The 26,092-nt window shown below is 42.9% G+C and overlaps 3 protein-coding genes across 3 annotated transcripts in view; all 3 read left to right on the forward strand.

Annotated features, from left to right (window-relative positions):
- Nucleotides 1–11,479, forward strand: part of LOC306922644 (uncharacterized protein) — a 19,576-nt gene extending 8,097 nt beyond the window's left edge. The window contains exons 2-9 of the mRNA XM_079500381.1: nucleotides 1,686–1,780; nucleotides 2,389–2,470; nucleotides 2,903–3,212; nucleotides 4,190–4,264; nucleotides 4,531–5,687; nucleotides 6,113–6,942; nucleotides 7,320–7,574; nucleotides 8,891–11,479. Of these exons, the coding sequence (XP_079356507.1) occupies nucleotides 1,686–1,780; nucleotides 2,389–2,470; nucleotides 2,903–3,212; nucleotides 4,190–4,264; nucleotides 4,531–5,687; nucleotides 6,113–6,942; nucleotides 7,320–7,574; nucleotides 8,891–9,144 (3,058 nt within the window). The 3' untranslated portion in view covers nucleotides 9,145–11,479. The remainder of the gene's footprint in view (nucleotides 1–1,685; nucleotides 1,781–2,388; nucleotides 2,471–2,902; nucleotides 3,213–4,189; nucleotides 4,265–4,530; nucleotides 5,688–6,112; nucleotides 6,943–7,319; nucleotides 7,575–8,890) is intronic.
- Nucleotides 11,480–13,317: 1,838 nt separating this feature from the next.
- Nucleotides 13,318–15,440, forward strand: LOC306922671 (uncharacterized protein). Its single transcript, XM_079500431.1, has 2 exons — nucleotides 13,318–13,518; nucleotides 14,989–15,440. Exons 1-2 carry the CDS (start codon nucleotides 13,338–13,340, stop codon nucleotides 15,243–15,245), a joined length of 438 nt encoding a protein of 145 aa, XP_079356557.1. The 5' UTR covers nucleotides 13,318–13,337; the 3' UTR covers nucleotides 15,246–15,440.
- Nucleotides 15,441–19,456: 4,016 nt separating this feature from the next.
- Nucleotides 19,457–26,088, forward strand: taf5 (TAF5 RNA polymerase II, TATA box binding protein (TBP)-associated factor). The gene is made up of 11 exons (XM_079500392.1): nucleotides 19,457–19,895; nucleotides 20,037–20,277; nucleotides 20,625–20,940; nucleotides 21,112–21,275; nucleotides 21,864–21,999; nucleotides 22,503–22,623; nucleotides 23,782–23,911; nucleotides 24,090–24,254; nucleotides 24,394–24,571; nucleotides 24,827–25,004; nucleotides 25,134–26,088. The coding sequence occupies exons 1-11, from the start codon at nucleotides 19,478–19,480 to the stop codon at nucleotides 25,346–25,348; spliced, it is 2,262 nt and encodes a 753-aa protein (XP_079356518.1). The 5' UTR covers nucleotides 19,457–19,477; the 3' UTR covers nucleotides 25,349–26,088.
- Nucleotides 26,089–26,092: the final 4 nt, after the last annotated feature.

The raw sequence follows: 26,092 nt of genomic DNA on the forward strand, positions 1-26,092 counted from the left end.
GGGGTAATGACACACACACACTCCTCCTGAGCGCTTGTCTGGGATCAGCACACTCCACTGTTCAGTCCAAAAAGAGACAATACGGGCAGAGCTTTGAATCTGACTGCAGATCAGTGGCAAAGTCTACAGCATTCACATTCACACAAAATAAAGAGATATCAGCTGGAGTGATTTATTAGTTGTTAGTAGTTCTTAGTAGTTAATTACATGATTACACTTTTAGACAAACAATTCCATTTAGTTTAAAAGAAGTCCAGAGGACCTGGGCTGGCCGAGCAGGCCAGGCACCTTGGCTGGTAAATCCAGCGGGTTCGAGTCCCGATCCCGACGACCTTTGCTGCATGTCTTCCCCCCATCTCTCTCCCCCTTTCCTGTCAAATACTGTAATCTATCGATAAAAAGGCAAAAAGCTCTAAAAAAATATCTTAAAAGAAAGAAAAAATAAATAAACGAGGTCCAGAGCTGTAGGTGATTTTTATCTCCAGTAGACGATTGTGATCCCCATGAGCTGAACCTCTGTCTTGGCCTGTTAGACTCGGTTCATGCTTTCCCAGCTTAGACATGCATGAGCTCATATTTGTGCTGTCTGTAAACCAAATCATTCAAGCTCCTCTCGCACCTGCTTAATATCTATTCTGTACACCTAAAAACTCAAAGTATGCTGAAGGGAAAGTCTATTCAAACCATCCCAAAAGGGCATGTTTTAAAACACTTAGCAATCACTTTCACAATTCCTGCTCCTCCGTCTACCATTTACATGGTGATTATTTGAATTCTTCATCGTTAAAGGATGACTTCACCACTGTTCAACCTGTGTTCAATTGTTCATATAATTGGTCCTCACTATTGTTCATGATAAAATAGCACATTTTTATCTACTCGGTCTGTGTCTCATATAGGAGGGCTGTGGGCAGTTTAGAAACCCATCTTACAGTGGGATCATCGATGGGTAATCCAAGCTAATAGAAACTGCAGGCTTTCTATTACTGAAATGTTACAATTCTATGATGGAAGCCATCGTTCTGCCAATAATAAAAAAAAATCTTGTTTAAAAATGTCACTGGAAGACAGGTTTCTAGTTAGTGAGGACCAATTATATGAAGATAGGTTGAAATGTGGTGAAGTCGTTATTTTACTCTGGTTATGTCTGTCCTATAGTTGCTTTGTACTTCTCAGTTGTTTTCTTGGCACTCTATTTATTTTATTATTTTTCGTCACTCTGAATGAGATTGTGTGTATTGGGGCTGGGCAATATATCAATATTATATCCATATCATGATATGAGACTAGATTGTGGATATCGTGATATGGCATGAGTGTTGTCTTTTCCTGGTTGTAATCACTTCAGCCCAATTTTATACTTTCACAAATTGTTAAACATTGTCAAAAATAGACAATGAAATAAATGATTACCATGAAATCGATTTTGAGGTATTTGGTCAAAACTACTGTAATTTTTAATTCTGTCCATTTTGTCATGTGTATGCACATGTGTACGGTACATACGTGTGTGTGCGTGCGTGCGTGCATGCGTGCGTGGAAGGGGTGTTGGTTAGTATCGATCCATTAGACCGTCATCAGCTTATTGATCCTTCTGACCTGATTGATGTGTAGTTTGGCCAAGAGGCTGATTGATTAAATGATAATTTTGTTTTTGTGTGTGTGTTTGCGTGTGTTCTCCACAGGCGCGGATGTGGAAGGAAAAGGAAAGGGACACCAGTGAAAGTGTTTGTCACCCAGAATGAGGAGGAGAGTGTACCTGAACGCAGCTTCAGTCCAGGTGTGTATTCTATGTGTTTGGGGCCTGTAGTTGTATTTTTTATTGAGTGTGTGTGATGTGCGCGGGGGTGGGGTATGTGCAAGTGAGTGTGACCTACTTGTGTGTGTGTGTGTGTGTGTGTGTGTGTGTGTGTGTGTGTGTGTGTGTGTGTGTGTGTGTGTGTGTGTGTGTGTGTGTGTGTGTGTGTGTGTGTGTGTGTGTGTGTGTGTGTGTGTGTGTGTGTGTGTGTGTGTGTGTGTGTGTGTGTGTGTGTGTGTGTTTATGTGTGTGTGTGTGTGTGTGTGTGTGTGTGTGCGCGCGCGCGCTGGACTGCATGAGTATGTACTGTGACATGCACCTGTGCATGTGCTCAGGGAGGAGGGATGATGACCTTCGTGTGTGTGTGTGTGTGTGTGTGTGCGCGCGCACGCGCTGGACTGCATGAGTATGTACTGTGACATGCACCTGTGCATGTGCTCAGGGAGGAGGGGTGATGACCTTCGTGTGTGTGTGTGTGTGTGTGTTTGTGCGCATGTGCGTGTATGCGTGTGTGTGTGCGCATGTGTGTGTGTGTGTGTGCATACTTGTGGTGGGTAATCCTTTTATACTGACTGTTGCTCTGTTGTCAGGTGATCGGAAGGAAGCAACAGAGAACAAACGGCCTCCACTGGATGGGCCTTTCTACAACACTGAGTCTGCTCCACACAGCTGGTAAGTGTGTGCGTGTGTGCGTGCGTGCGTGCATGTGTAGTTATATTGATTTATTTGTGTTCATTGCAGTGAAGAATACTGATTTTGTTGGAGTGTGCATCTTTTTGTTTGCATATTATATTAAAGTTTCTCTTGCTAGAATGTTGATGTGTGTGCGTATGCAAAGTGAACGCCGAGTCCCTCATTACTGAGCCAGGGATCCCGTGTGAGACTAGGAGAGAATGAGTGGATGCTGTTCCTAAGTCAACAGGCCTGTGCACACCTGAAGCCAATGATGTTGTAAATGTAAAGCCTCGCCGTTACATTGTTCAACTTAATCACGGTTAAATCGAACAGTATGTGCGACATTAAAGAAACGCTGAAAGAGTAAGACAATAAAGCAGAAAGTAAATCGACAACGGTAGACAATGTCTCGTCTCTCTGCCCTCCCAGTGGTCCTTCCGAGCAGCAGGCTGACAATGGAGCTTCCAGTGGAACTAAAACCAGCTCAGCCACAGTCCAGGCTTCGGCCCTGGCCTCGGCTCTGGCCCCAGCCCCGGTGACTCCAGCTCAGGCCCCAGCAGCCCCAGGAACCCCGGCTCCAGCCCCAGCGCCCGGGTCCTTCCCCCAGTCCCCTAACTGCAGGATCAGAGAGGTCCACTGTGGCAGCCAGGTGCGGCTGGTGGTCATCGCCATCCGAGACATCAGCAAGGGAGAAGAGATCACTGTGGACTACAGTCTGACTGAGTGGGGCGAGAACCTGGTCAGTGGTCCGAGACACACGCACGCACACACACACCCAAATATACATGTACATGTACAAACCTACAAACGATAAGGCACACGCACACACGTGTATTTGAAATACACAGACCACCCTGACAATATATAGACTACCATATGCACATTCACGCACTGTTGACCACACACACACACACACACACACACACACACACACACACACACACACACAAACACACTATGCACGCACAAACACCTGCATACACACATACACATACGCACGCACGCACGCACGCACACAGCTAATCTGAACGTGGCGTTACCATGGTGATGGCTGAGCTCCAGTCCGTTCTCTACCTGTAGCCCTTTAGCAACAGTAACCATGGTTATCACATGACATCTGTTCTGTTAATGGATCTCATCAGGTTGGATCAATGTGTTCAACATAACGACCATACTGACAACAAGCCATCAAGGACAATTAAAGTCAGCACCCACCCCTTGCAAACATATTTCCAGTTGGACCACGTTAGGAATGTGCAGCATGACTGATCAACATTGAGTTACAATTATCTTACTGTTATTGAGAATGACTCATTGATTGATTGATTAATTAATCCCTACCCTACTAGGCGTATTATTAACTGTAGTTACTGTGGTCAGCCTTTGGATGGCAGTATAGCCCATAGATTAAAGAAAGAGACAAATGTAATTGTTATTGATATTCAGTCCCACCCTTAGATCATGGTCTGCTCATAGTATTATGAGACCTGTTATCTTTTCCCTTCCAGCCTAATGAGATGCAGTGTAAAGTAAACACAGTGTATTCAATGAAAAGCCTTCGTTGTGATTGACTGACTGACAGAGGAATGTGATTGCTAAATGTAAATGGGAGGGCGTGTCTTGCTCCCTGGGAGGTGATTGTGACGGTGAATATTAACAAGCATAATGCTGTCATGACACGAGGATGTGCTAACGAGTGTGGTGTGTCTCTTACAGGGTTTCCGTAGCACTGTCTCTCCGGCGAGATACGAGTGCAACTCTGACCCAGAGAATAATAACAATATCAAAAAGGTAAAAAATGAAACCCAACAGAAAGACCTGTTACTATCAAATAGTACAATATAATCATTTAGCAGCATTTATTCTAAGTGTAACTTAAGGTCATACTGTGTAGTGTAACAGTGAGGTGCATGCATGAATTAATGAATAATTGACCTGGACCGGTCTCACACCTCTATTCAGATACTTTGTTTTAATCAACACTGTCTTTTAACACCACAAACATGTTTTGAACCAACAATGAACTTTTCCGTTTCTTCTCTCTCTTTCCCTCGCAGGAGGAGGAACCTCTGCCTCTGACAGCACAGCAGCAGCAGCAGAAGGAATATCTCACCCCCTCCTGGTCCCTCTCCCCCTCCTCCTCCCCCGTCTCCCACTCCGACGGCAGTGACTCTGAGGGCGGAGACGAAGATGGCTCCGCAAACCGGAGCCGCGCCCTCCGACGGCGCAAGAAGCGACGTGGCACACCCTCCAAGAAGAAGGTGCCCCACCGGACCCCGTACGGACGGCCTCCCCCAGCCTTTCCCTCCACCTTCCCTCAACACAGCCGCCCCCGGCCTTCATCGCCCCCTCCGCCTCAGTCGTCTCCTCCATCCTCCTCCACGTACTCCTCCGCCGCAGCTAGGCCCATGTTCAAAGCCCCCGCCTCTATGGCGCCCAGCATCGCCGCAGTTAACGTAAACGCGAGCGCCTCCAGAGGAGGAGGAGGAATAGGTGTGGCCATAGACGCCCAGCGCCAGACGTGCGAATACTGCGGGCGCCACTTCCGCTCCCTGGGCCGCCACTTGGACAAGCACCACGCCCACCAGCCCGACATCTGCTCAGCCCTGGTTGAGCGCTACACGCAGATGCCCCGGCTGCATGTGCAACATTCGCCGCCTCCCAACGTTGCACAAGTGCATCCTCAGCAAAGCTCGCAGTCGCCACATGCCACGGCAGGCTCTGCGTCACAGAGCCGCGGGGCGGAACCTCCACACGGCGGCGCCCAGGACCTCTCCATGTCCCCGCCGACGCTCACCGCAGCCAGCCACTCCCCGACCTCTGCCGGGAGGAGCTCCATCCCTCCGGTGCTGACTCCTCCCAAAGGGCGGAGCGCGGTGCCGGTGTCCGTCCTCAAGAGAAGCCCGCCTCCGGTGGCCGCGACCCTGCCCGGGAAGGGAGGGATGAGACTGATGAAGGAGGAGGAGGACGAAGACGAAGTGGAGGTGGTGGAGGTGAAGAGGCCCAAAGAGGATGAGGATGTAGAGGTGGTGTGCCCCCTCTCCTTCAGCAGCAACAACCAGGCGGCCAAAGACCAGGAGCAGCAGCCAAAGGACGAGGATTACTACGATGACGAGGAGGGTGAAGGGGAGGAGGAATACGACGAAGAGGAGAACGGAGGCATGGATTTGGACGATGACAGCGGAGCAGAGGATAAAGATAAGGATCTGCTGAGGTAAATTTATCTATGGTGGTGTTATTAAATTACTCAAATTATCATTCTGATTCAGTATGCATTTGTACTTTTATATCAACATGGTGACTATTGTGAACTGCAGGAATTTATTTAATGTCGTTTTACCAATAATATAAACCACACTAACTGAAAACCACCACTGTGCATTTTATGTGGTTAAAACTTTCAAAAAGGCACAGATTCCTCACCTATGATCAGATTACATACAGTGTCATCCAAAATATGTACTGTATTAGATTATGTCATCACAACATCAACATCATTAAGCCATATTATTCCGTCCTCCCCCAAAAACTACTGCAGTGTTAAAAAAAGCACCAAACTTTATTTGGTGGTCTGACAAAAACTAAAATTAGTTACAAATGCCTCTCTTTTTCCCCTGCTTTCTCTGTGGCTCCTTGCAGCAGTTCGGGACGTCTCCATATGCTTCCCCTGCTCTCTTCATTGTCCTCCCTGGTCCTCTACCTGCGTCGGCTACAGCACTCGGCATTCCTGTCCCTGTCCCGCCAACTGCAGTCAGCTGAGGCGTGGCGGCTGCTCTGCCACTCCAGCCTGGCTCTCCTCATTCTCTACAACAGACGACGTGAGTGCGAGGTCTCCAAACTGTCCATTTCTGAGTACCGCTCCCGCATCACCCCTCAGTGCCCCATTCCCGTGCCCGTCGGTGCACCTCCGGCCCTCACCCCCCTGGAAGCTTCGCTGTCCCCCTTTGAGCGGCTGGTGCTCCCCCACCTCCCCAGAGTCGGCGTCCAGGGCAAACGGGGGCGAGTCCAGCCCCTCATCCTGCCCCCTCACTGTGAGCCCTGCCTGGAGCTGCTCCTGCAGACGCGGCAGGACGTCGGGGTGGACCCCACAAACCCGTACGTTTTTGCCAGACCCTACCACTCCCCTGCGACGCCGCTCCGAGGCACCGACCTCCTCCGCAGCCTGGCGCGCTCCAGCGGCACGCGCAATCCCCGCGCTCTGACCCAGACTCGGGTTCGCCGTCAGGTGGCTATCCTGACGCAGCTGCTGCTGTTGGGGGAAGGAGAGGAGCCCGGCCAGCCGGGAGGCAACGCCGTGGAGAGGCTGGAGCACTTCCTGGAGAGGGAGTACCATGTGACACAGAGCTGCGCCGGGATTGGCCAAGACCCAGGCCTGATGGGTAGAGTGGGCCGAGTCGTGCTGTGTGGAGAGAGAGATGGCGTGCTGTTCAGAGGGATGAGCCTGCACCACATCTGCCTGGAGTTGGATGGTGAGATTAATCAAATGAATAGATACAATTTAGGACTGTGACTATCGATTATTTTCGTAATTATTATTCTACTGATTACGAATTGAATAATTGTTTGACTTGATTAATCCAACAATATTTTAAAGAATATGTTATAAATCAATGACACAAGTGATTATTTTTACAATCCACTAAATCGATCTGATTAACCTAATTAGTTTGATTAACTGTTGCATGCTTAATTAAATGTTGGTTTGTTATCTTGCCCCCTTTTTATTATTATATCTGAAAATTATTTCATTATAATTTTTAATTTGATCAGATTAGAGTATCTATGTCCACTGTGACGGATGGATCAATGAAGTACACCTCTGTTATATCTCTCCGTTCACCTCCAGTGATGTCTGGGAACTCTGCAGACTCGTACTCTGAGGGAGAGTCCGATGAGGACAAGTCGCCGAGGGGGGAGAAGAGCGACGGGGCTCCTAGCCCACCTCCCGCCCCAGCCCCCATACCCACCATGCTTTTTATCAGAAATGGCAAGAGCAACGGACGCGTGGGACGACCCAAGAAGCTCAAGAATGTCCCGTCTGCACTTACACCTGGCGCCCCCCCACATGCTAAACGGAGAAGCTCGTCTCAGCCCCGATCAGGTTTGTCTTTGCACTTCACTCACCAATATTGAAGCCCATTCGTGTCGATCAATAAATCAATCAGCGTTTTTGTGTAACACATTTCATGCATTTAAAATACAATGTACAGATGAAATGTAGGTAATATTGAAAGTATAAAACAGAAGTCCTACAACTGACTGCAACGGTTTGATCAGTCCGTTTTGTCGGAGAAACTAGGGAATAGAATAGGGAGGGAGAATGAATAAAATGGGGAGAATAAAATGGGAATTGTAACTTTAGTCACATTACTCCATAATTACGTTGTGATTGAACCATCACCATATCTATCTTTTAATGTCTGAAGGTACAATTGTACATGGCGTGTCAACACCACATTGTGCAACTGTAAGGCTATATCCGTCCACCAGTGGCATCATTGTTAGGCAGATTGTTTTATTGTATTTTATATATTTTGATTTGTATTATCGTGAGAATGATTGATTCCATTATCGCCATCCATTATTATAACTTTTCAGGAATAGAAAGCCTGCAGTTACTTTCTATTAGCTTGGACCCATCCACCAGTGACATCATCAATCAATTGATGATGTCACTGGTGGACGGGTTTCTGAACTTCCCACAGCCCTCCTCTGATACACAGAAAAGGGTGGCATTTTATTAGTGAGGACCAATTATATGAAGATAGGTTGAAAAGTGGTGAAGTGGTCCTGTAAAACAAATGTTAATTGCGAACGCAGTGATTGCGAACGCAGTGAGCATTTACTATGAGACCCAGCAGATCATGTCTGTCTGTCTGTCTTTGCGAACGCAGTGAGCATTTACTATGAGACCCAGCAGATCATGTCTGTCTGTCTGTCTGTGTGTGTGTGTGTCACGCTGTAACACCACCCGCCCACCACCAGAGGGCGCAGCTGTATCACACACAAAAACACACACACATGCACGCACACACGCACGCACGCACACACACACACAAAAAACTTAACTTAAAAAAAAGACTTAACTTAAAAAGGAAACTTAAAAAGGAAAAACTTAAAAAGGAAAAACTTAAAAAGGAAAAACTTAAAAAAACACTTAATTTAAAAAAAACTTAAAAACTAAAAAAAAAAAAAAAAAAAAGATAACTTAAAAAAAAACTTAAAAAGTACGTAATTTATTCTAATTGTTGTTATTGCAATTTACGAGCTGCGTTCGCTTCCCGCGTTCGCGCGTTTTACTTGTATTAAGTTGTTACTAATACACACATACGCTACTATAATGTGTCCATTAATCATGTGTTACCAATGCAGACCGTACAGTATTATTCATCACCCCGTTTCTCTCCCTCTGCTCAGGTAAGCGTGGTGTCCTGAAGCGGCCCTGGTCGGAGGCGGAGCGCGCGGCGGTCGAGGAGCACCTCACCCACAACATCGCGGAGCTGCGCGTGCCGGCCAAGGCCGACTGCGAGCGCTGTCTGCAGCAGTGTCCGCTGCTGGTGAGCAATCACCGCGACTGGCGAGCCATCAAGTTCTACTGCCACAACCGCATTCAGCTGCTAAAGAAGAACCAGCGGCGCGACAGCGACCCTCTGCCCCTTATCGTTTGCTGAGAGGGGGGGAGTAGTAGGGAGAACCTGATGGATGTTCTGTTTCAGTATAGTTGGTCAGAGCATAATCTTAAATGGTACCCTGTTGCTCAAGAAATGTACTAGTTTTGAGAGGACAGTTCTAATTTTGTTCTTTGCTGCTATTCCCATTGTGGGGGAGTTGTTTTGGCTATCAATTAGACACCTGATGGTATTGAGCCATGTTGAAAACTTTAAAACAAATTAACTTTGCTTTTGGGCGTGCTGTTTCATAGTCTTAAAGGTAAGCTATATTCTGTATTGTGCCCCATTTATTGAATGTTACGGTGTCTTGTCAGAATCAGTGCACTTGTTAAGGGTGCCATTTGAGACATGCCCTGGGGGACTTCAGAGACTATAGCACTGGCTACAGCCTGTGTACTTTGTTTTGTTGTATTGTACATGGACGTTTTCTTATTGCTTTCCAAAATGGACACACTAAATTGAGATGTAAACAAGGGAGGCAAGCCCCACAGTGTTGCTGTAGTACACACCTGTCAACTCTCCCGTTCTTCCTGGGATTCCCCATATGGGAGGTAAACCCCCACCCTCCCATTTAACTATGTCTCTCTCTCTCTCTCTCTCTCTCTCTCTCTCTCTCTCTCTCTCTCTCTCTCTCTCTCTCTCTCTCTCTCTCTCTTCTTTTCTTTTTTTAAACATTTCTTAGTGAAAAGCAAGTCTCTTGCACACCTACAAAGGTGACAGGTGTGTAGGAGCAGACCAAACGAGGGTCCGACACATTGAGAAAGAAAAACCTCCCGCACACTGTCTTCAAATGCAGTTAGAGGCTTTTATGGGAAATCACAACGTTTCGGTCTATAAGACCTTCATCAGGCTATCTTGGGATAAGAGGAATAAGATAGCCTGATGAAGGTCTTACAGGTCGAAACGTTGTGATTTCCCATTAAAGCCTTTAACTGCATTTGAAGACAGTGTGCAGGAGTTTTCTTTTTCATTACATTTCTTGGTGGAAACAAAAAGCTTGGTGGTAAAAATAATAATAACGCACACCGCACAGTGGAGAAAATAAAACCGATGCGCACACATTTCCCTTATTTTCATATCCCAATGTTGACAGGTATGCTGTAGGAACTTTGTGGAGTAGCACTAGCGTTTTATGGACTTTTGAAGACTTTCATAGGACAAATGGTCTCTGGGCCACACTTTACTTTACACTGGCCGTATTATTAGAGTTGGCCTTTCTACAGATTACCTAGTGGAATAGTCTGATCTTTCTGTAAAACAGCTTGTTTTTCTTTCATACTGCTGACTGTACAATTCTGACTTTGATTTGATTATATTTGGACCTTAATTTACATGTTAGGTACTAGTGGATGACTGACATTACTTTTGCAGTTACTTTGGAAAACAAATGGTTTTTTTTCTTTTATTCAAAATGTAACACCATGCAAGAAAAAAAAGTCTGTTTTTTTTTTCTCAATAATCTCAAAAGTGAACATAATGTGTTTTGTGAACTTACTTTAAATGTTATGGGAAGACACATGCATTGTAATGTTTATTTTTGCGTACCTAAGCAGTAGGCCACAAAGTCCATGAAAATTAGAAGTATTCTGTAAACATTTTGCTTGGGACTCTTGTTCCTTCCCTTAAGACAAGATACTGTACACTCAAAATGTCAAGAGCTGCCCGCTTTGCAGCAGTAGGAGCTTTTGGGTTTTTTTTGTGCCTGTTGCACATTTGTTTTTGTAAGCAGTAAAAGGGTGCTATAGGCCGTCGAGCTGGATATCACTTTATATGTGGCAATGAGATTTCCCTTAATAGTTTCATGAAATGTGGTTTTGCTGGGCATTCATCAGAGAAGTGAACGTTAAGTGTTGCCGCATTCGGTTTTTGTTTCATGAACATACAATATAGTCACATTGTCTGTGTTGTCTTTTCAAATGACTATAGAAATACCCCCGTTTTCTTTTCCCAGCCACACTACATGGTTTGCAGCTCAACTACATTTCTGGTTTCTGTCCGGGTTGCTGGAAATATTGTCCATTGGACTAAAACATCCACGAAACCTCAAGAAACATACTTGAAGTTATTTAAACCATTCGCATAATCTTTCTTCTTTTGCGCTCTAGTCGTGCCAGTTACATTGTACATAACAAATATATTATCATTATGCTAACTGGTTGTCTGTGCTAGGCTATATGTAGTTTTTCCATTTCTGGATTATTGCTATTTGTACATAAGCCTGTTGTTTGTAAATAATACTCACAGAAACAAAGAAAACAATGTATCAAATGCCTTGGTTATCGTGTTATGTTTTTCTTTTTTTACAAGTCTTATAAAAAGTTAAAGCTTTATTATCTCACGTTGTCTTGAGTATTTTGTTACCGCCTGTTTAAGTCTAAAGTAATTCACCTGTATCAAGAATGTGATATTATGCATATTTATAAGAGATAGAGATGTGGTTCAATTGGTATTGGTCACTTTCTGGTGCTCATGATCAAGATTAGGAAAAATGCTGGTATGCATTTTGGTGTAAAGTTGCCCATTGAAGCTGATGGCAGAGAGGGGGGAAATCAGTCAACACTGGTCTCTAGCAGGAATCAAACCAGTGCAGTTGCGAATATGTGCTTGCCGCCACTATCCAGTCAGCTTGCGGCGTTTCAAGACATCCACAAGTAAAAAGGTACGCAGAGTGGGGGCAAATCTCTTAACAGTAGGCATGCCCTACCTCCTACAGTCCTACCCACCTCCAGCTTTCTGCCTTTGTCTGTCATGTGACCACAGTCTGCGGTTGTGTGCTTGCTTGAAAAGGCATGGGGCAATGAGGGGAAGGGATGTAATAAAGCGGTGGTTCTCAAAGTCGGGTCTAAATTTGTTTATAGCATCAAAATCTGTTTAACCAATTTAAGTATATATATATATATCAGCTATTTGAAAATACCGGTAGCTGAAAATAGCCTACAACTTGTAGATCGCAAGTTGAGCTTTCGTAGATCTGCTAACATTTTAACACAAATCTTGTATGAGGGTCTCGGGCACAAATATTTACAGATGGGGATCTGGCACCTAATATCAACATACGTGGGAGTCTGACATAAACATACATATTTGTATGTATATTTCGTATGTTATGCATATTACCGGTACGCATGTTACGTACGTTTCATATTCTGATTAATTGAAAATGGATGACCCTGATGTAAACAAGTCTTAGTGCTTTTCCTGGTTTCATCCTCGTAGCAGTTTTTGTATTGACTTGTGCTTTCCTTTGAAATGTACCCATTCTACATACTGTGAATAAATCTTTCAATCAATCACTCAAACAAGTTTGAGAACCACTTCTTAATTTTTATTGCCATAATGATGCCATTACATCATTGATTTGATTGATTGAAGTATGTATTAACAGTTTGAAGAATTACATTACATTTCAAGCATAACTCAATACAAAACACTTTATGGTGGACGACACCAACACTTGTTTACAATAGGGTCCACCATTTTCAATTCATCAGAACATTTAGAGACGTACAAATATACACTTCTATATAACCAAAGACATGAAATCATCATAAAAGGAGGTAAACTGGGGGGGAAAAAAACATAAACAGTGAGGGGAAGAGGGGGGGGATTCAGATTTTATGGGGGACAGTTTCTGGTTCATCCAGGGCAGAATTAACTGTATGGAGTCAAATCCTTGTACAGTGAACACATCAAAAGGTGTGGCATGCCATCACTAGGCCAAAAATTATGTTATAGCCGAAAGGCCAGTTTTTTTTTAAACCATACATGGCAAACCACACCACAGTGGTCCATTACTGTGACAACCTAGCATGCACTCACTGGCTTTTCACACACACACACACACACACACACACACACACACACACACACACACACACACACTCTCAATTATTTTTTATGAGCTTTAGTTTTAAGTCTATCGAGGCGAGGTTAGGTGAGGTCTGTATTATCTGTTGTTTGAGTATATTCTTTTCATTTATATATATTTTTTAAGAAACAAGATGTGATCGCTCGTAAAAAAAAATATCTATAGATATATTTTACTTTTCAACTTTGTATTTTATAAACCGCAAATTGATCTCGAGCACGTCATTCCCTTGTTCGGCCACTAGAGGGAAGTATTATTTCAACCTTGCCTACTCGTCGTCAACATTCTTTGATTTTACCCCGCGCATGCGCAGTTCATTTCAAAAATGGCGGCCATGCAGGGTGGTCGACGCGGTCAGATCGAGCCAGAAGGAGAAAAGGATATAAAAACCGAAACATCAAACGATAACTCGGGAAATAATAATGCAAACGACGGAAGACCACTTTCTGCATCTCCGGGGACCACCTCGTCGGCTAAACGGAGAAGCTCGTCTCAGCCCCGATCAGGTTTGTCTTTGTGTGACCAAGGCCGAATCAGCCACACAGAATTTGGGCAGTAGAATATTCTTTGTCACTATTACTTTATAAGACGTACAACCTTTAATTATTATAGTTGCACCGTTTAAGGTGCTAGAGATATCAAAGTTGTACGACCCTATTAAGTCAACAGTCCTAGGACTACGCCAGCACGTTATTGTGGCAGCGGTGGCCGAACGGATAGCGGTGCGGTCTAGATACCGGAAGGTTCCCAGTTCGAACCAGCCGTCCGACACGTTAAAATTACCACCGCTGAAATGCCCTTGAACAAGGCATCAACCACTACGATGAAATGTGTTCTATGAGCAGGGCCTGGCTGGAAACAAGTTCTTGAGCTTAGCCCAGATACCCTGGGTAAATATAGATTTCATTTCATTTCATTTCATTTCATTTCATTTCATTTCATTTCATTTCATTTCATTGTATTAAAGAGAACGGCAACTCTTTTGTCATCATTACTCTTAGCTTCAGTTTGTTCAAGGACACACACAGATTCAAGTTTTACCAGGTAAGAGAGCACAACCATAAAAAGGTGGAGAGAGACTGACACTGACTCAGGCATACGAAAATATAACATATGTTTATTGCCTAGCCCGTCTCCGGACCCCCCGGGTTGAGCTCCTTTGGACCCTAAAGTCATCAAAATGTCAGAAACTTTAACGTAGGGTTCCGAAAGGAGCTATTTATTGCCCTATACACGTGGGTCTCTAAAATACCATAAAAATGCAATCTTTAATAAATCTCTACTTTTCAGGAATAGAAAGCCTGCAGTTACTTTCTATTAGCTTGGACCCATCCAGGAGTGACATCACTGGTGGACGGGTTTCTGAACTTCCCACAGCCCTCCTCTGATACACAGAAAAGGGTGGCATTTTATTAGTGAGGACCAATTATATGAAGATAGGTTGAAAAGTGGTGAAGTGGTCCTGTAAAACAAATGTTAATATTAAGTTGTTACTAATACACACATACGCTACTATATGTGTTACCAATGCTTTGGCCTTCAAGACTGTTGTGGGGTTCTTACAGACCGTACAGTATTATTCATCACCCCACATGGTGGACCCTCTTGTAAACAAGTGTAATGCTTAATAGAGTGTATGCGCATGCTTAAAGTGAATGGCACATCGAGTGGCAAAGCAACAGGCAAAGTGAGTTTAACATTGTTTAATGTTGTTTAATGCAATCAGATAAGACTTTTCTGTGTGGATGTATGGGCTGTCAAGGCCAGAAAGTAGTTTTTTGCCACTCAGTAGGCGTTCCTGCATAACTTCTTGGTTTGATGATGATGTCACACGCATACCCTCTATTGGGTTGTCCAATAACTCACAGTTAACAGCCTTTGTATTGGGTTTGTGCTTGAAATGTACTGTAATTCTGCTAACTGTTAATAAATATTTCAATCAATCAATCAAACCCCGTTTCTCTCCCTCCGCTCAGGTAAGCGCGGTGTCCTGAAGCGGCCCTGGTCGGAGGCGGAGCGCGAGGCGGTCGAGGAGCACCTCACCCACAACATCACGGAGCTGCGAGTGCCGGCCAAGGCCGACTGCGAGCGCTGTCTGCAGCAGTGTCCGCTGCTGGTGAGCAATCACCGCGACTGGCGAGCCATCAAGTTCTACTGCTACAACCGCATTCAGCTGCTAAAGAAGAACCAGCGGCGCGACAGCGACCCTCTGCCCAGTGGCGTGCACAGATAGACACTAGGGGGTGCTAGAGCACCCCCTGCCCTTTTGGCAATGTGCCCTTTAGGAAAAAAAAAAAAAAAAAACGTTTTTATTTTTTTAATTATTATTATTTTTTGTACAGTTACACTGTACAGTATGTGGACCATGGTGACATTGATCAATTCTTGATAAAATATATTATTTAGGCCCCACAATCTATAAATCTCACACTATTAAGGCAACCGGCCGGTTCCACACGCTGCACAAAGTGCCCTTTTTTCCACTTGAGCACCTGCCCCTCTAAATGTCTGTGCACGTCACTGCCTCTGCCCCTTATCGTTTGCTGAGAGGGGGGGGGGAGTAGTAGGGAGAACCTGATGGATGTTCTGTTTCAGTATAGTTGGTCAGAGCATAATCTTAAATGGTACCCTGTTGCTCAAGAAATGTACTAGTTTTGAGAGGACAGTTCTAATTTTGTTCTTTGCTGCTATTCCCATCGTGGGGGAGTTGTTTTGGCTATCAATTAGACACCTGATGGTATTGAGCCATGTTGAAAACTTTAAAACAAATTAACTTTGCTTTTGGGCGTGCTGTTTCATAGTCTTAAAGGTAAGCTATATTCTGTATTGTGCCCCATGTATTGAATGTTACGGTGTCTTGTCAGAATCAGTGCACTTGTTAAGGGTGCCATTTGAGACATGCCCTGGGGGACTTCAGAGACTGGCTACAGCCTGTGTACTTTGTTTTGTTGTATTGTACATGGACGTTTTCTTATTGCTTTCCAAAATGGACACACTAAATTGAGATGTAAACAAGGGAGGCAAGCCCCACAGTGTTGCTGTAGTACACACCTGTCAACTCTCCCGTTCATCCTGGGATTCCCCATTTGGGAGGATGTTTCTCTCTCTCTCTCGCTCTCTCTTTTCTTTTCTTTTTTTAAACATTTCTTAGTGAAAAGCAAGTCTCTTGCACAGCTACAAAGGTGACAGGTGCGTAGGAGCAGACCAAACGAGGGTCCGACACATTGAGAAAGAAAAACCTCCCGCACACTGTCTTCAAATGCAGTTAAAGGCTTTTATGGGAAATCACAACGTTTTGGTCTATAAGACCTTCATCAGGCTATCTTGGGATAAGAGGAATAAGATAGCCTGATGAAGGTCTTACAGGTTGAAACGTGATTTCTCATTAAAGCCTTTAACTGCAGTTGAAGACAGTGTGCAGGAGTTTTCTTTTTCATTACATTTCTTGGTGGAAACAAAAAGCTTGGTGGTAAAAATAATAATAACGCACACCGCACAGTGGAGAAAATAAAACCGATGCGCACACATTTCCCTTATTTTCATATCCCAATGTTGAAAGGTATGCTGTAGGAACTTTGTGGAGTAGCACTAGCGTTTTATGGACTTTTGAAGACTTTCATAGGACAAATGGTCTCTGGGCCACACTTTACTTTACACTGGCCGTATTATTAGAGTTGGCCTTTCTACAGATTACCTAGTGGAATAGTCTGATCTTTCTGTAAAACAGCTTGTTTTTCTTTCATACTGCTGACTGTACAATTCTGACTTTGATTTGATTATATTTGGACCTTAATTTACATGTTAGGTACTAGTGGATGACTGACATTACTTTTGTAGTTACTTTGGAAAACAAATGTTTTTTTTTTCTTTTATTCAAAATGTAACACCATGCAAGAAAAAAAAGTCTGTTTCTTTTTTTTTCTCCAATAATCTCAAAAGTGAACATAATGTGTTTTGTGAACTTACTTTAAATGTTATGGGAAGACACATGCATTGTAATGTTTATTTTTGCGTACCTAAGCAGTAGGCCACAAAGTCCATGAAAATTAGAAGTATTCTGTAAACATTTTGCTTGGGACTCTTGTTCCTTCCCTTAAGACAAGATACTGTACACTCAAAATGTCAAGAGCTGCCCGCTTTGCAGCAGTAGGAGCTTTTCGTTTTTTTTGTGCCTGTTGCACATTTGTTTTTGTAAGTGGATATCACTTTATATGTGGCAATGAGATTTCCCTTAATAGTTTCATAAAATGTGGTTTTGCTGGGCATTCATCAGAGAAGCGAACGTTAAGTGTTGCCGCGTTCGGTTTTTGTTTCATGAACATACAATATAGTCACATTGTCTGTGTTGTCTTTTCAAATGACTATAGAAATACCCCCGTTTTCTTTTCCCAGCCACACTACATGGTTTGCAGCTCAACTACATTTCTGGTTTCTGTCCGGGTTGCTGGAAATATTGTCCATTGGACTAAAACATCCACAAAACCTCAAGAAACATACTTGAAGTTATTTAAACCATTCGCATAATCTTTCTTCTTTTGCGCTCTAGTCGTGCCAGTTACATTGTACATAACAAATATATTATCATTATGCTAACTGTTTGTCTGTGCTAGGCTATATGTAGTTTTTCCATTTCTGGATTATTGCTATTTGTACATAAGCCTGTTAATAATACTCACAGAAACAAAGAAAAAACAATATCAAATGCCTTGGTTATCGTGTTTTTCTTTTTTTTACAAGTCTTATAAAAAGTTAAAGCTTTATTATCTCACGTTGTCTTGAGTATTTTGTTACCGCCTGTTTAAGTCTAAAGTAATTCACCTGTATCAAGAATGTTATATTATGCATATTTATAAGAGATGGAGATGTGGTTCAATTGGTATTGGTCACTTTCTGGTGCTCATGATCAAGATTAGGAAAAATGCTGGTATGCATTTTGGTGTAAAGTTGCCCATTGAAGCTGATGGCAGAGAGGGGGGAAATCAGTCAACACTGGTCTCTAGCAGGAATCAAACCAGTGCAGTTGCGAATATGTGCTCGCCGCCACTATCCAGTCAGCTTGCGGCGTTTCAAGACATCCACAAGTAAAAAGGTACACAGAGTGGGGGCAAATCTCTTAACAGTAGGCATGCCCTACCTCCTACGGTCCTACCTACCTCCATCTTTCTGCCTTTGTCTGTCATGTGACCACAGTCTGCGGTTGTGTGCTTGCATGAAAAGGCATGGGGCAATGAGGGGAAGGGATGTAATAAAGCGGTGGTTCTCAAAGTCGGGTCTAAATTTGTTTATAGCATCAAAATCTGTTTAACCAATTTAAGTATATATATATCAGCTATTTGAAAATACCGGTAGCTGAAAATAGCCTACAACTTGTAGATCACAAGTTGAGCTTTCGTAGATCTGCCAACATTTGAACACAAATCTTGTATGAGGGTCTCAGGCACAAATATTTACAGATGGGGATCTGGCACCTAATATCAACGTATGTGGGCGTCTTTGACATAAACATACATATTTGTATGTATATTTCATATGTTATGTATATTACCGGTACGCATGTTACGTACGTTTCATATTCTGATTAATTGAAAATGGAGGACCCTGATGTAAACAAGTCTTAGTGCTTTTCCTGGTTTCATCCTCCGAATGTTATGCTTTATGGACGACACAATAAAGCATAACACTTGTTTACAATAGGGTCCACCATTTTCAATTCATCAGAACATTTAGAGACGTACAAATATACACTTCTATATAACCAAAAACATGAAATCATCATAAAAGGAGGTAAACTGGGAGGAAAAAAAACAAACAGTGAAGGGAAGAGGATTCAGATTTTACGAGGGCCAGTTTCTGGTTCATCCAGGGCAGAATTAACTGTATGGAGTCAAATCCTTGTACAGTGAACACATCAAAAGGTGTGGCATGCCATCACTAGGACAAAAATTATGTTATAGCCGAAAGGCCAGTTTTCTTTTTACCATATGTGGCAAACCACACCACAGTCCACAGTGGTCCATGACTGTGACTGTGCCAACCTAGCATTCACTCACTGGCATGGCATTATATAGTGTACCTTTACACAAACCACACACACACCGCATTGTAAATATCCTAAATTGTAAATTGTAGCATAAGTCTTATAAATTATTTTTATGAGCTTTAGTTTTAAGTCTGTATCAATCTGTCGAGGCGAGGTTAGGTCTGTATTATTATCTGATGTTTGAGTATATTATTTTCATTTATATATTTTTTTAAGAAACAAGAGACACTGTTGCTTTAGATGTGATCGCTCGTGAAAAAATATATATATTTTACTTTTCAACTTTGTATTTTATAAACCGCAAATTGATCTCGACCACGTCATTCCCTTGTTCGGCCACTAGAGGGAAGTATTAATTCAACCTTGCTTACTCGTCGTCAACATTCTTTGATTTTTACACCGCGCATGCGCAGTTCATTTCGAAAATGGCGGCCATGCAGGGTGGTCAGATCGAGCCAGAAGGAGAAAAGGATATAAAAACCGAAACATCAAACGATAACTCGGGAAATAATAATGCAAACGACGGAAGGCCACTTTCTGCATCTCCGGGGACCACCTCGTCGGCTGGAAGTGTAAAGACTGCCCCAGAAGACCAGCAGACGCTACTTGCAGTCGTGCAGTTCCTCAAGAAGTACAAACTGAACGAGTCTGTCGACATTTTGCGGCGAGAAGCGGGTTTATCGGAACAAGACGGGGACGATGCGAAGGGTCTCGAGTCTTTGGGTTCTGGTGGTACAGGAACCGCTGAATCAGAAGGTGGTGCAGATGCAAACTCCCTACTTAGCCGGGTATCGGGCTCATCCTCTACCGCCTTGGCCAGCGCTCCTCCACCGATACCTAAAGGTAATATACAGATCTTGTGTCCTTAAAACTATATTGTGTCCTTAAAACTCCCAACCCTGTGATTCTGAGCCTAGACTGAGACATACTTTGCTACTTTACTCCACTAACGCTAACTACGTGCATGGGTTTGTTTATGTACAGCACCCGCTGCCGGGACTGGAGAGGATCAGCCAGACGTGAATGTTGTGCTGTCGGCGTACAACCAGCAGGGGGATCCGGTCCTCTACAAGGTTTATTACAGTGGTCTAAAGAGGTTCATAGAAAGTGTCCTGGACTGCCACAGAGCAGAGCTCTCCCAGGTCTTCTATCCACTCTTTGTCCACATGTATCTGGAACTGGTCTACAACAACCATGAGACTGAGGCCAAGGCCTTCTTTGAAAGGTAAGTGTCCTGACAAAAAAAGACAGGCTAATATACCTTATGATTCTACTGAGCTTTATTCAAATGTTTTGTGGTACATTTGTATTGTATTGGGGCTTTCTGTGTTATCCTTTTTTGATTGAATACTTACTACTGTAAACAGCACGAGGTACAGACAGACACTCAATTCATCAACATAGGTAGCATAACAACATAAATACATTTCTATGGGAAAAGTTAGTTTCAGCTTACCCTTCGATTGTACTACCTGTAGGTTAATAAGCATGTTAATAAACTAAGTATTCACTCAATCAATCAATCTGTATTTAGCCATCTCTGTCTTTTTACCCCTTCACCCTCCTAAACAGGTTCAGTGGGGACCAGGAGTGCTACTACGAGGATGACCTCCGTGTTTTGTCCAGCTTGTCGAAGAAAGAGCACATGAGGGGCAATGAGACTCTGCTGGACTTCCGCACCAGCAAGTTTGTGCTACGCATCTCCCGTGACTCGTACCAACTGCTAAAGCGGCACCTGCAGGAACGTCAGAACAACCAGATCTGGACTATCATACAGGAGCACCTTTACATTGATATATTTGATGGCATGCCACGCAGCAAAGCCCAGATCGATGCCATGTCAGGGAGCCTGGCTGGCGAAGCAAAGAGAGAGGCCAATAAGGCTAAGGTGGGCAAAGGCCTTGGTTGTGCCACTGATATCAGTTTTCTATACAGTACCGGTACATCATTGTTTCAGCAGCGCTGTTGGCTGCATGTCAAGAACCTGGGCATATAAATAATTGAAGATCCTAGTGAAATGATGGTGCTTATTCACCACGTCCTCTACCATGTTCTCCAGGTATACTATGGACTGCTGAAGGAACCAGAGATTGAGTTGCCCCTTGATGATGAGGACGAGGAGGCGGAGAATGAGGAAGGCAAGCCCAAGAAGAAGAAACCCAAGAAAGACAGCATGGGTAACAAGAGCAAGAAACAAGACCCTAATGCACCCCAGCAAAATAGGTATGTCTACAGCTTTAAAGCAGCCAACACTACTATGTACAACAATGTCTTTCCCATATGATATGAACTATACATTTACATTCAGTTTTTGTTCGATTTTTTCCTTTGTGAATTCATTAATGTGGATTTTAAAACCATTGGCATCAGAGAGCAGTGTTGTTTTCGTCGACTAAGACGAAAAATGTTCGTCGACTACCTTTTTTTTTTTTTTTTGAAACAAACTAAAAGGCTATGATGACTAAAACTAAGACTAAATTAATATACTGACAATTTCGTCAACAAATAAAAACTAGACTAAAATGTTAGGAAGGGACTAGTGGCCAAGAGATCCAGTATAAGTCATTTTACAATTAGTTACGACGGCATTAAGGCCCGCCAAAATACATTTTGTTTGACTAAATCAACTGTAGATTTAGTTGACTAAAATCTTATATTTAGTCTAAACCTAGACTAACACTAAACCATTCCAGGTGACTAAAATGTGACTGAAAGTAAATTAAAACTATTCAAGAGACTAAAACTAAAATCAAAATTTGCTGCCAAAAACAACACTGTCAGAGAGTGACTAAATCTAATCCTACCCCTTAGGATCCCTCTTCCAGAGCTGAAGGACTCAGACAAGCTAGACAAGATCATGTACATGAAGGAGGCCACTAAGAGGATCCGACTTGCACGAGACAATCTTCCTTCTATATGTTTCTACTCTTTCCTCAACGCATACCAGGTAAAACCCTGAGGGTGTCCTCCACAATTCACTTGAACATGTTTACACATTATGTTATGAATGACACAGGCTGAAACATTTGTCTATTCTTCCCCTTAATGTTTAATTTAAAGCTGGAAATATTAATAGATTATTTGAGAACAGCCCACAGATTCCTCTTTAGATACATATATCAGAAAATGGCAAGGTACTGTTAGGGAAATGACTGAATGGGGTTTAGAAAAAGTGTATTTACATTATGTGGCCCAATGGTGTAAAAAGTGACCACTAACCTCGAATGTGCTGTGAATAGTTACACTTTTATTTAATCTTGTTGTGGAGAATCCGCTTTTTACATGGATATCTTCCCTGGGAAAAAAGCACTATCAATTTGACCATATACTGTACTTAGCGTTTAAGTTTTATTTTATTTTTTAAATGAATATGTTAGGGATATGGAATGTGTAGGCACTGGCAGCACAAACTTCTCAGCTATTTTAAATGGAATGAATCTTTGCCTGTAGGGTTTGACGGCAGTAGACCTAACAGATGACTCCAGCCTGATTGCCGGGGGCTTCGCAGACTCCACTGTACGGGTTTGGAGCGTCACACCCAAAAAACTCAGAAGGGTTAAATCGGCAGCAGGTAAAGTAACACTCATAAGTCATAACCACCACTGATTCATTGACTGTCTTTATTTTTATTTAAGTTTAGGGGAGAGAAAGAACAGGGACAGATATTAGCTGTCTTCATGTTAAATTCCATAAACGTCTGTTTAATCTTCTATCTAATTTATGCTGCAAGGACAAATATTCTGTTGTCTTGGATTAATGACAAACCAAAAACAAAAATATTGGTACAAAATAATCATGCAGTTAGGGATGTCAATTATCGATTAATTCATGAATTGATAACCTTATCGATCGATTAACCGGTTAGTTGATTTCCCTCAATGTCTAACATAAAAATCTACATGATATACAGAATACAAAAGGCATATTATATTCCTTAATCAAATATTTATTTGACCATTTGAGATACAGGGCCATGCAATGGCATCTTTTATGAGGAATAAAATAAAATTAAAAGTGTACTGTCTTGTCTGTCACATCACATGCAAAAGCTGTCTGTGGCTTCCAAGGAGGGGACTTTTCTTATTAACCGGCCTGCATGTGCGTGGCTTGGCCACGTGCGTGCGCAGAGAGCATTACATTCATATAGAACCGCAGTATTTGATTAATTGTAAAGTTTAATTAAAGAATTTCTAACCGATTAACATCCCCCGGGCCTCCGCACCTCTCCCCCGCTCATGGAAGTAATTGATAATATATAAAGTCACAACACCAACTTTGATGAGGCAGTACTGCTTTGTTTTCAAATTATAAGGAAGCGTTTGAAAATTGCGAGAGGCAACAGTCTGGCAACGTGGGACTACTCCACAACTGGTGCCTTCTATAACATATTTGCGATTTATTGGCCCTCAGTTAGCTGCCTCCTTGACAGAAGCGATTTACATTCTGCTGTGGGTATTAAACTGTTACTGTCTTACTTATTTTGGTGTAGTTGTTCACCCATCTACATATTGTCAAGCAATGTGTCCATATATATTTTATTTTATGGTCCAATGTAGGTATGTGTATGTACTGTATGTATACTGTATCTGTGTCCTTTGTTTTGCAATGTGTCTGTTTGTTTTGTCTTTGTCTTAAAATGTAAAAGATAATAAAAAATATTATTGGAAAATGTCTGTCTTGTATATGTGATTACCTCTGACTCAAGTTTTTCTTTTCTTCTCTTCCCAAGACCTAAGTTTGATCGACAAAGAGTCTGACGATGTGCTGGAGAGAATCATGGATGAGAAGACAGCCAGTGAATCTAAGATCCTCCATGGACACAGTGGCCCAGTTTATGGACTTAGCTTCAGCCCAGACAGGTAGGACAGCTCCACTACTTTAATTGTACCCAATGTGGCATAAATCACGTATGCAACTTTATTTATTTTTTTCAGCAATCATCTACTTGAGCTACAAAACTGTTCAGTGTTACACCAATTCATTTGCATGAATGGTTTAACTCAACTTTTTGCCATGTTCTCTCCTCACACCGTTCAGAAACTACCTGCTGTCAAGCTCGGAGGATGGTACAGTCAGGCTGTGGAGTCTGCAGACTTTTACCTGTCTGGTGGGCTACAAAGGTCACAATTACCCGGTGTGGGACACCCAATTTTCCCCCTATGGATACTACTTTATATCTGGTGGACATGACAGAGTTGCCCGGTAAGAATACGCTGTGAGTGGGGTGAACCAATGTGAAATAATTATGCCCTTGATAATGGTGAATTGCATATGCCGTTACCAGTACAGTGCAACAATGATATAATGCTGCAAAAGCTAATGAGTAGGTTGTCTTCAACAGTTTGTGGGCAACTGATCACCATCAGCCTCTAAGGATGTTTGCTGGTCACCTGGCTGATATCACCTGCACCCGCTTCCACCCCAACTCCAACTATGTGGCCACAGGTTCAGCAGACCGCACCATTCGTGTCTGGGACGTCTTAACTGGAAACTGTGTGCGCATCTTCACCGGCCACAAGGTCAGTGTTCCCCTAACGATTCCCGGTTCAATGTCTCCTTGTAGTATTGTGTCCAGCAGAATCATGATGAACACATACTTAACCATTACCTCATCACCATTTCATGTGTCAAGGATTATCATGCCATTTAACAAATTAGACCCAGTGTTTATATGTCCTGTCTACCATTATGTTTTGATGGTTGATAAACATAATTGATTCATACCCATGTTGGTATATAAAGATTGAGACATGCAATCTGCTTTTGTTTCCTAGGGCCCTATCCATGCCCTGGCTTTCTCTCCCAATGGGAAAATCCTGGCCTCAGGAGCCACTGATGGCAGAGTTCTTATGTGGGACATTGGTCATGGTCTCATGATTAGCGAGCTGAAAGGGCACACAGACACAATCTACTCCCTCAAGTTTAGCAGAGACGGAGAGCTCCTTGCTTCTGGTAGGTTTGATCACAATTACTCTAAATTCTGACAGCTATTTCCTAGCTGTCATGTTGGATACAAAACTGTTAATTTTTGTATGACATGTACATTATATCCAATAACAAAAGTCCAATGGTGTTTTCTAGGTTCCATGGATAATACGGTTCGTTTGTGGGATGCCGCTAAGGCATTCGATGATGTAGAAACGGATGACTTCACAGCAACTACAGGGCATATTCACCTACCAGAGAACTCCCATGAGCTTCTGTTAGGGACCTACACGTCCAAGTCCACACCTGTAGTACATCTTCACTTTACCCGGAGGAACCTACTGCTTGCTGCAGGGGCATACAACCCATAGACGCTAAATAACCTTTTCAAACTGAGATGTGAATCAACAGCAAGCCTTGGAATGTTAGATGCTTCCTTGTAGCCGGGGAGCCAGTCAGCCAAAATTTGAGAGGACCTGTGATGTCATACTGTATTTTTTCTATTAATTTGGTCATTAAGGTCCACAGAATGTCTACTCTGCCAGGAGACTGTGAAAAATACGTTATGGCCATTTGTATACCACAGACAATTTCATCATGCTTTAAGTAGCATGTGACATGTCAAACCCCTAAAACAGCCATAGCCGTCATCACAAATGTGATGAGGTCAGCACATTTGGGCAAGTGGATATGGATTTCGCCTTATATTGGTTGTCTTATATGGTGGTGTGTGCAAAAATGGCCATAATTTTTCCACAATGTTTCAGGTAGAGCAAACCTCTCATTCTGTGGACCTTAATGATCAAATGAATAGAACACAAAGTATGTCATGACATCACAGGTTAATCTCCATTCCTTGAGCCTTTGGGCCTGTGGCTCCCCGGTTAATGCAAGAGCTGTGGATTTCCTCCCCATCAATTCAATGGAACAGCTACGCTACATTCTGCTTTCATAAATACTGTCCCCAAATGTATTAGACACCTAAAGAGTAATTTCCTTTTTTGTAAGTCACTGCCATGCACACAGGTTTATTTGACTTGTGTGGTTGTCTGTATTATAGCATTTTATACTGGTTCAAAGTTCAAACTGTAAATAAAATGTTTACTATGTTTGAG

This window comes from Electrona antarctica (assembly GCF_951216825.1).
Source record: "Electrona antarctica genome assembly, chromosome: 4".
In the NCBI taxonomy this organism is placed as follows: domain Eukaryota; kingdom Metazoa; phylum Chordata; class Actinopteri; order Myctophiformes; family Myctophidae; genus Electrona; species Electrona antarctica.

What these genes read in the sequence shown, in the direction of transcription:
- LOC306922671 (XM_079500431.1), top strand. Translation starts at nt 13,338, where the DNA reads ATGGCGGCCATGCAGGGTGGTCGACGCGGTCAGATCGAGCCAGAAGGA. An exon ending in CTCGTCTCAGCCCCGATCAG is followed by an intron (nt 13,519 to 14,988) that starts GTTTGTCTTTGT and finishes CCCTCCGCTCAG; the next exon opens with GTAAGCGCGGTGTCCTGAAG.
- taf5 (XM_079500392.1), top strand. Translation starts at nt 19,478, where the DNA reads ATGGCGGCCATGCAGGGTGGTCAGATCGAGCCAGAAGGAGAAAAGGAT. An exon ending in AAGGGTTAAATCGGCAGCAG is followed by an intron (nt 22,624 to 23,781) that starts GTAAAGTAACAC and finishes TCTCTTCCCAAG; the next exon opens with ACCTAAGTTTGATCGACAAA. An exon ending in GCATCTTCACCGGCCACAAG is followed by an intron (nt 24,572 to 24,826) that starts GTCAGTGTTCCC and finishes TTTGTTTCCTAG; the next exon opens with GGCCCTATCCATGCCCTGGC.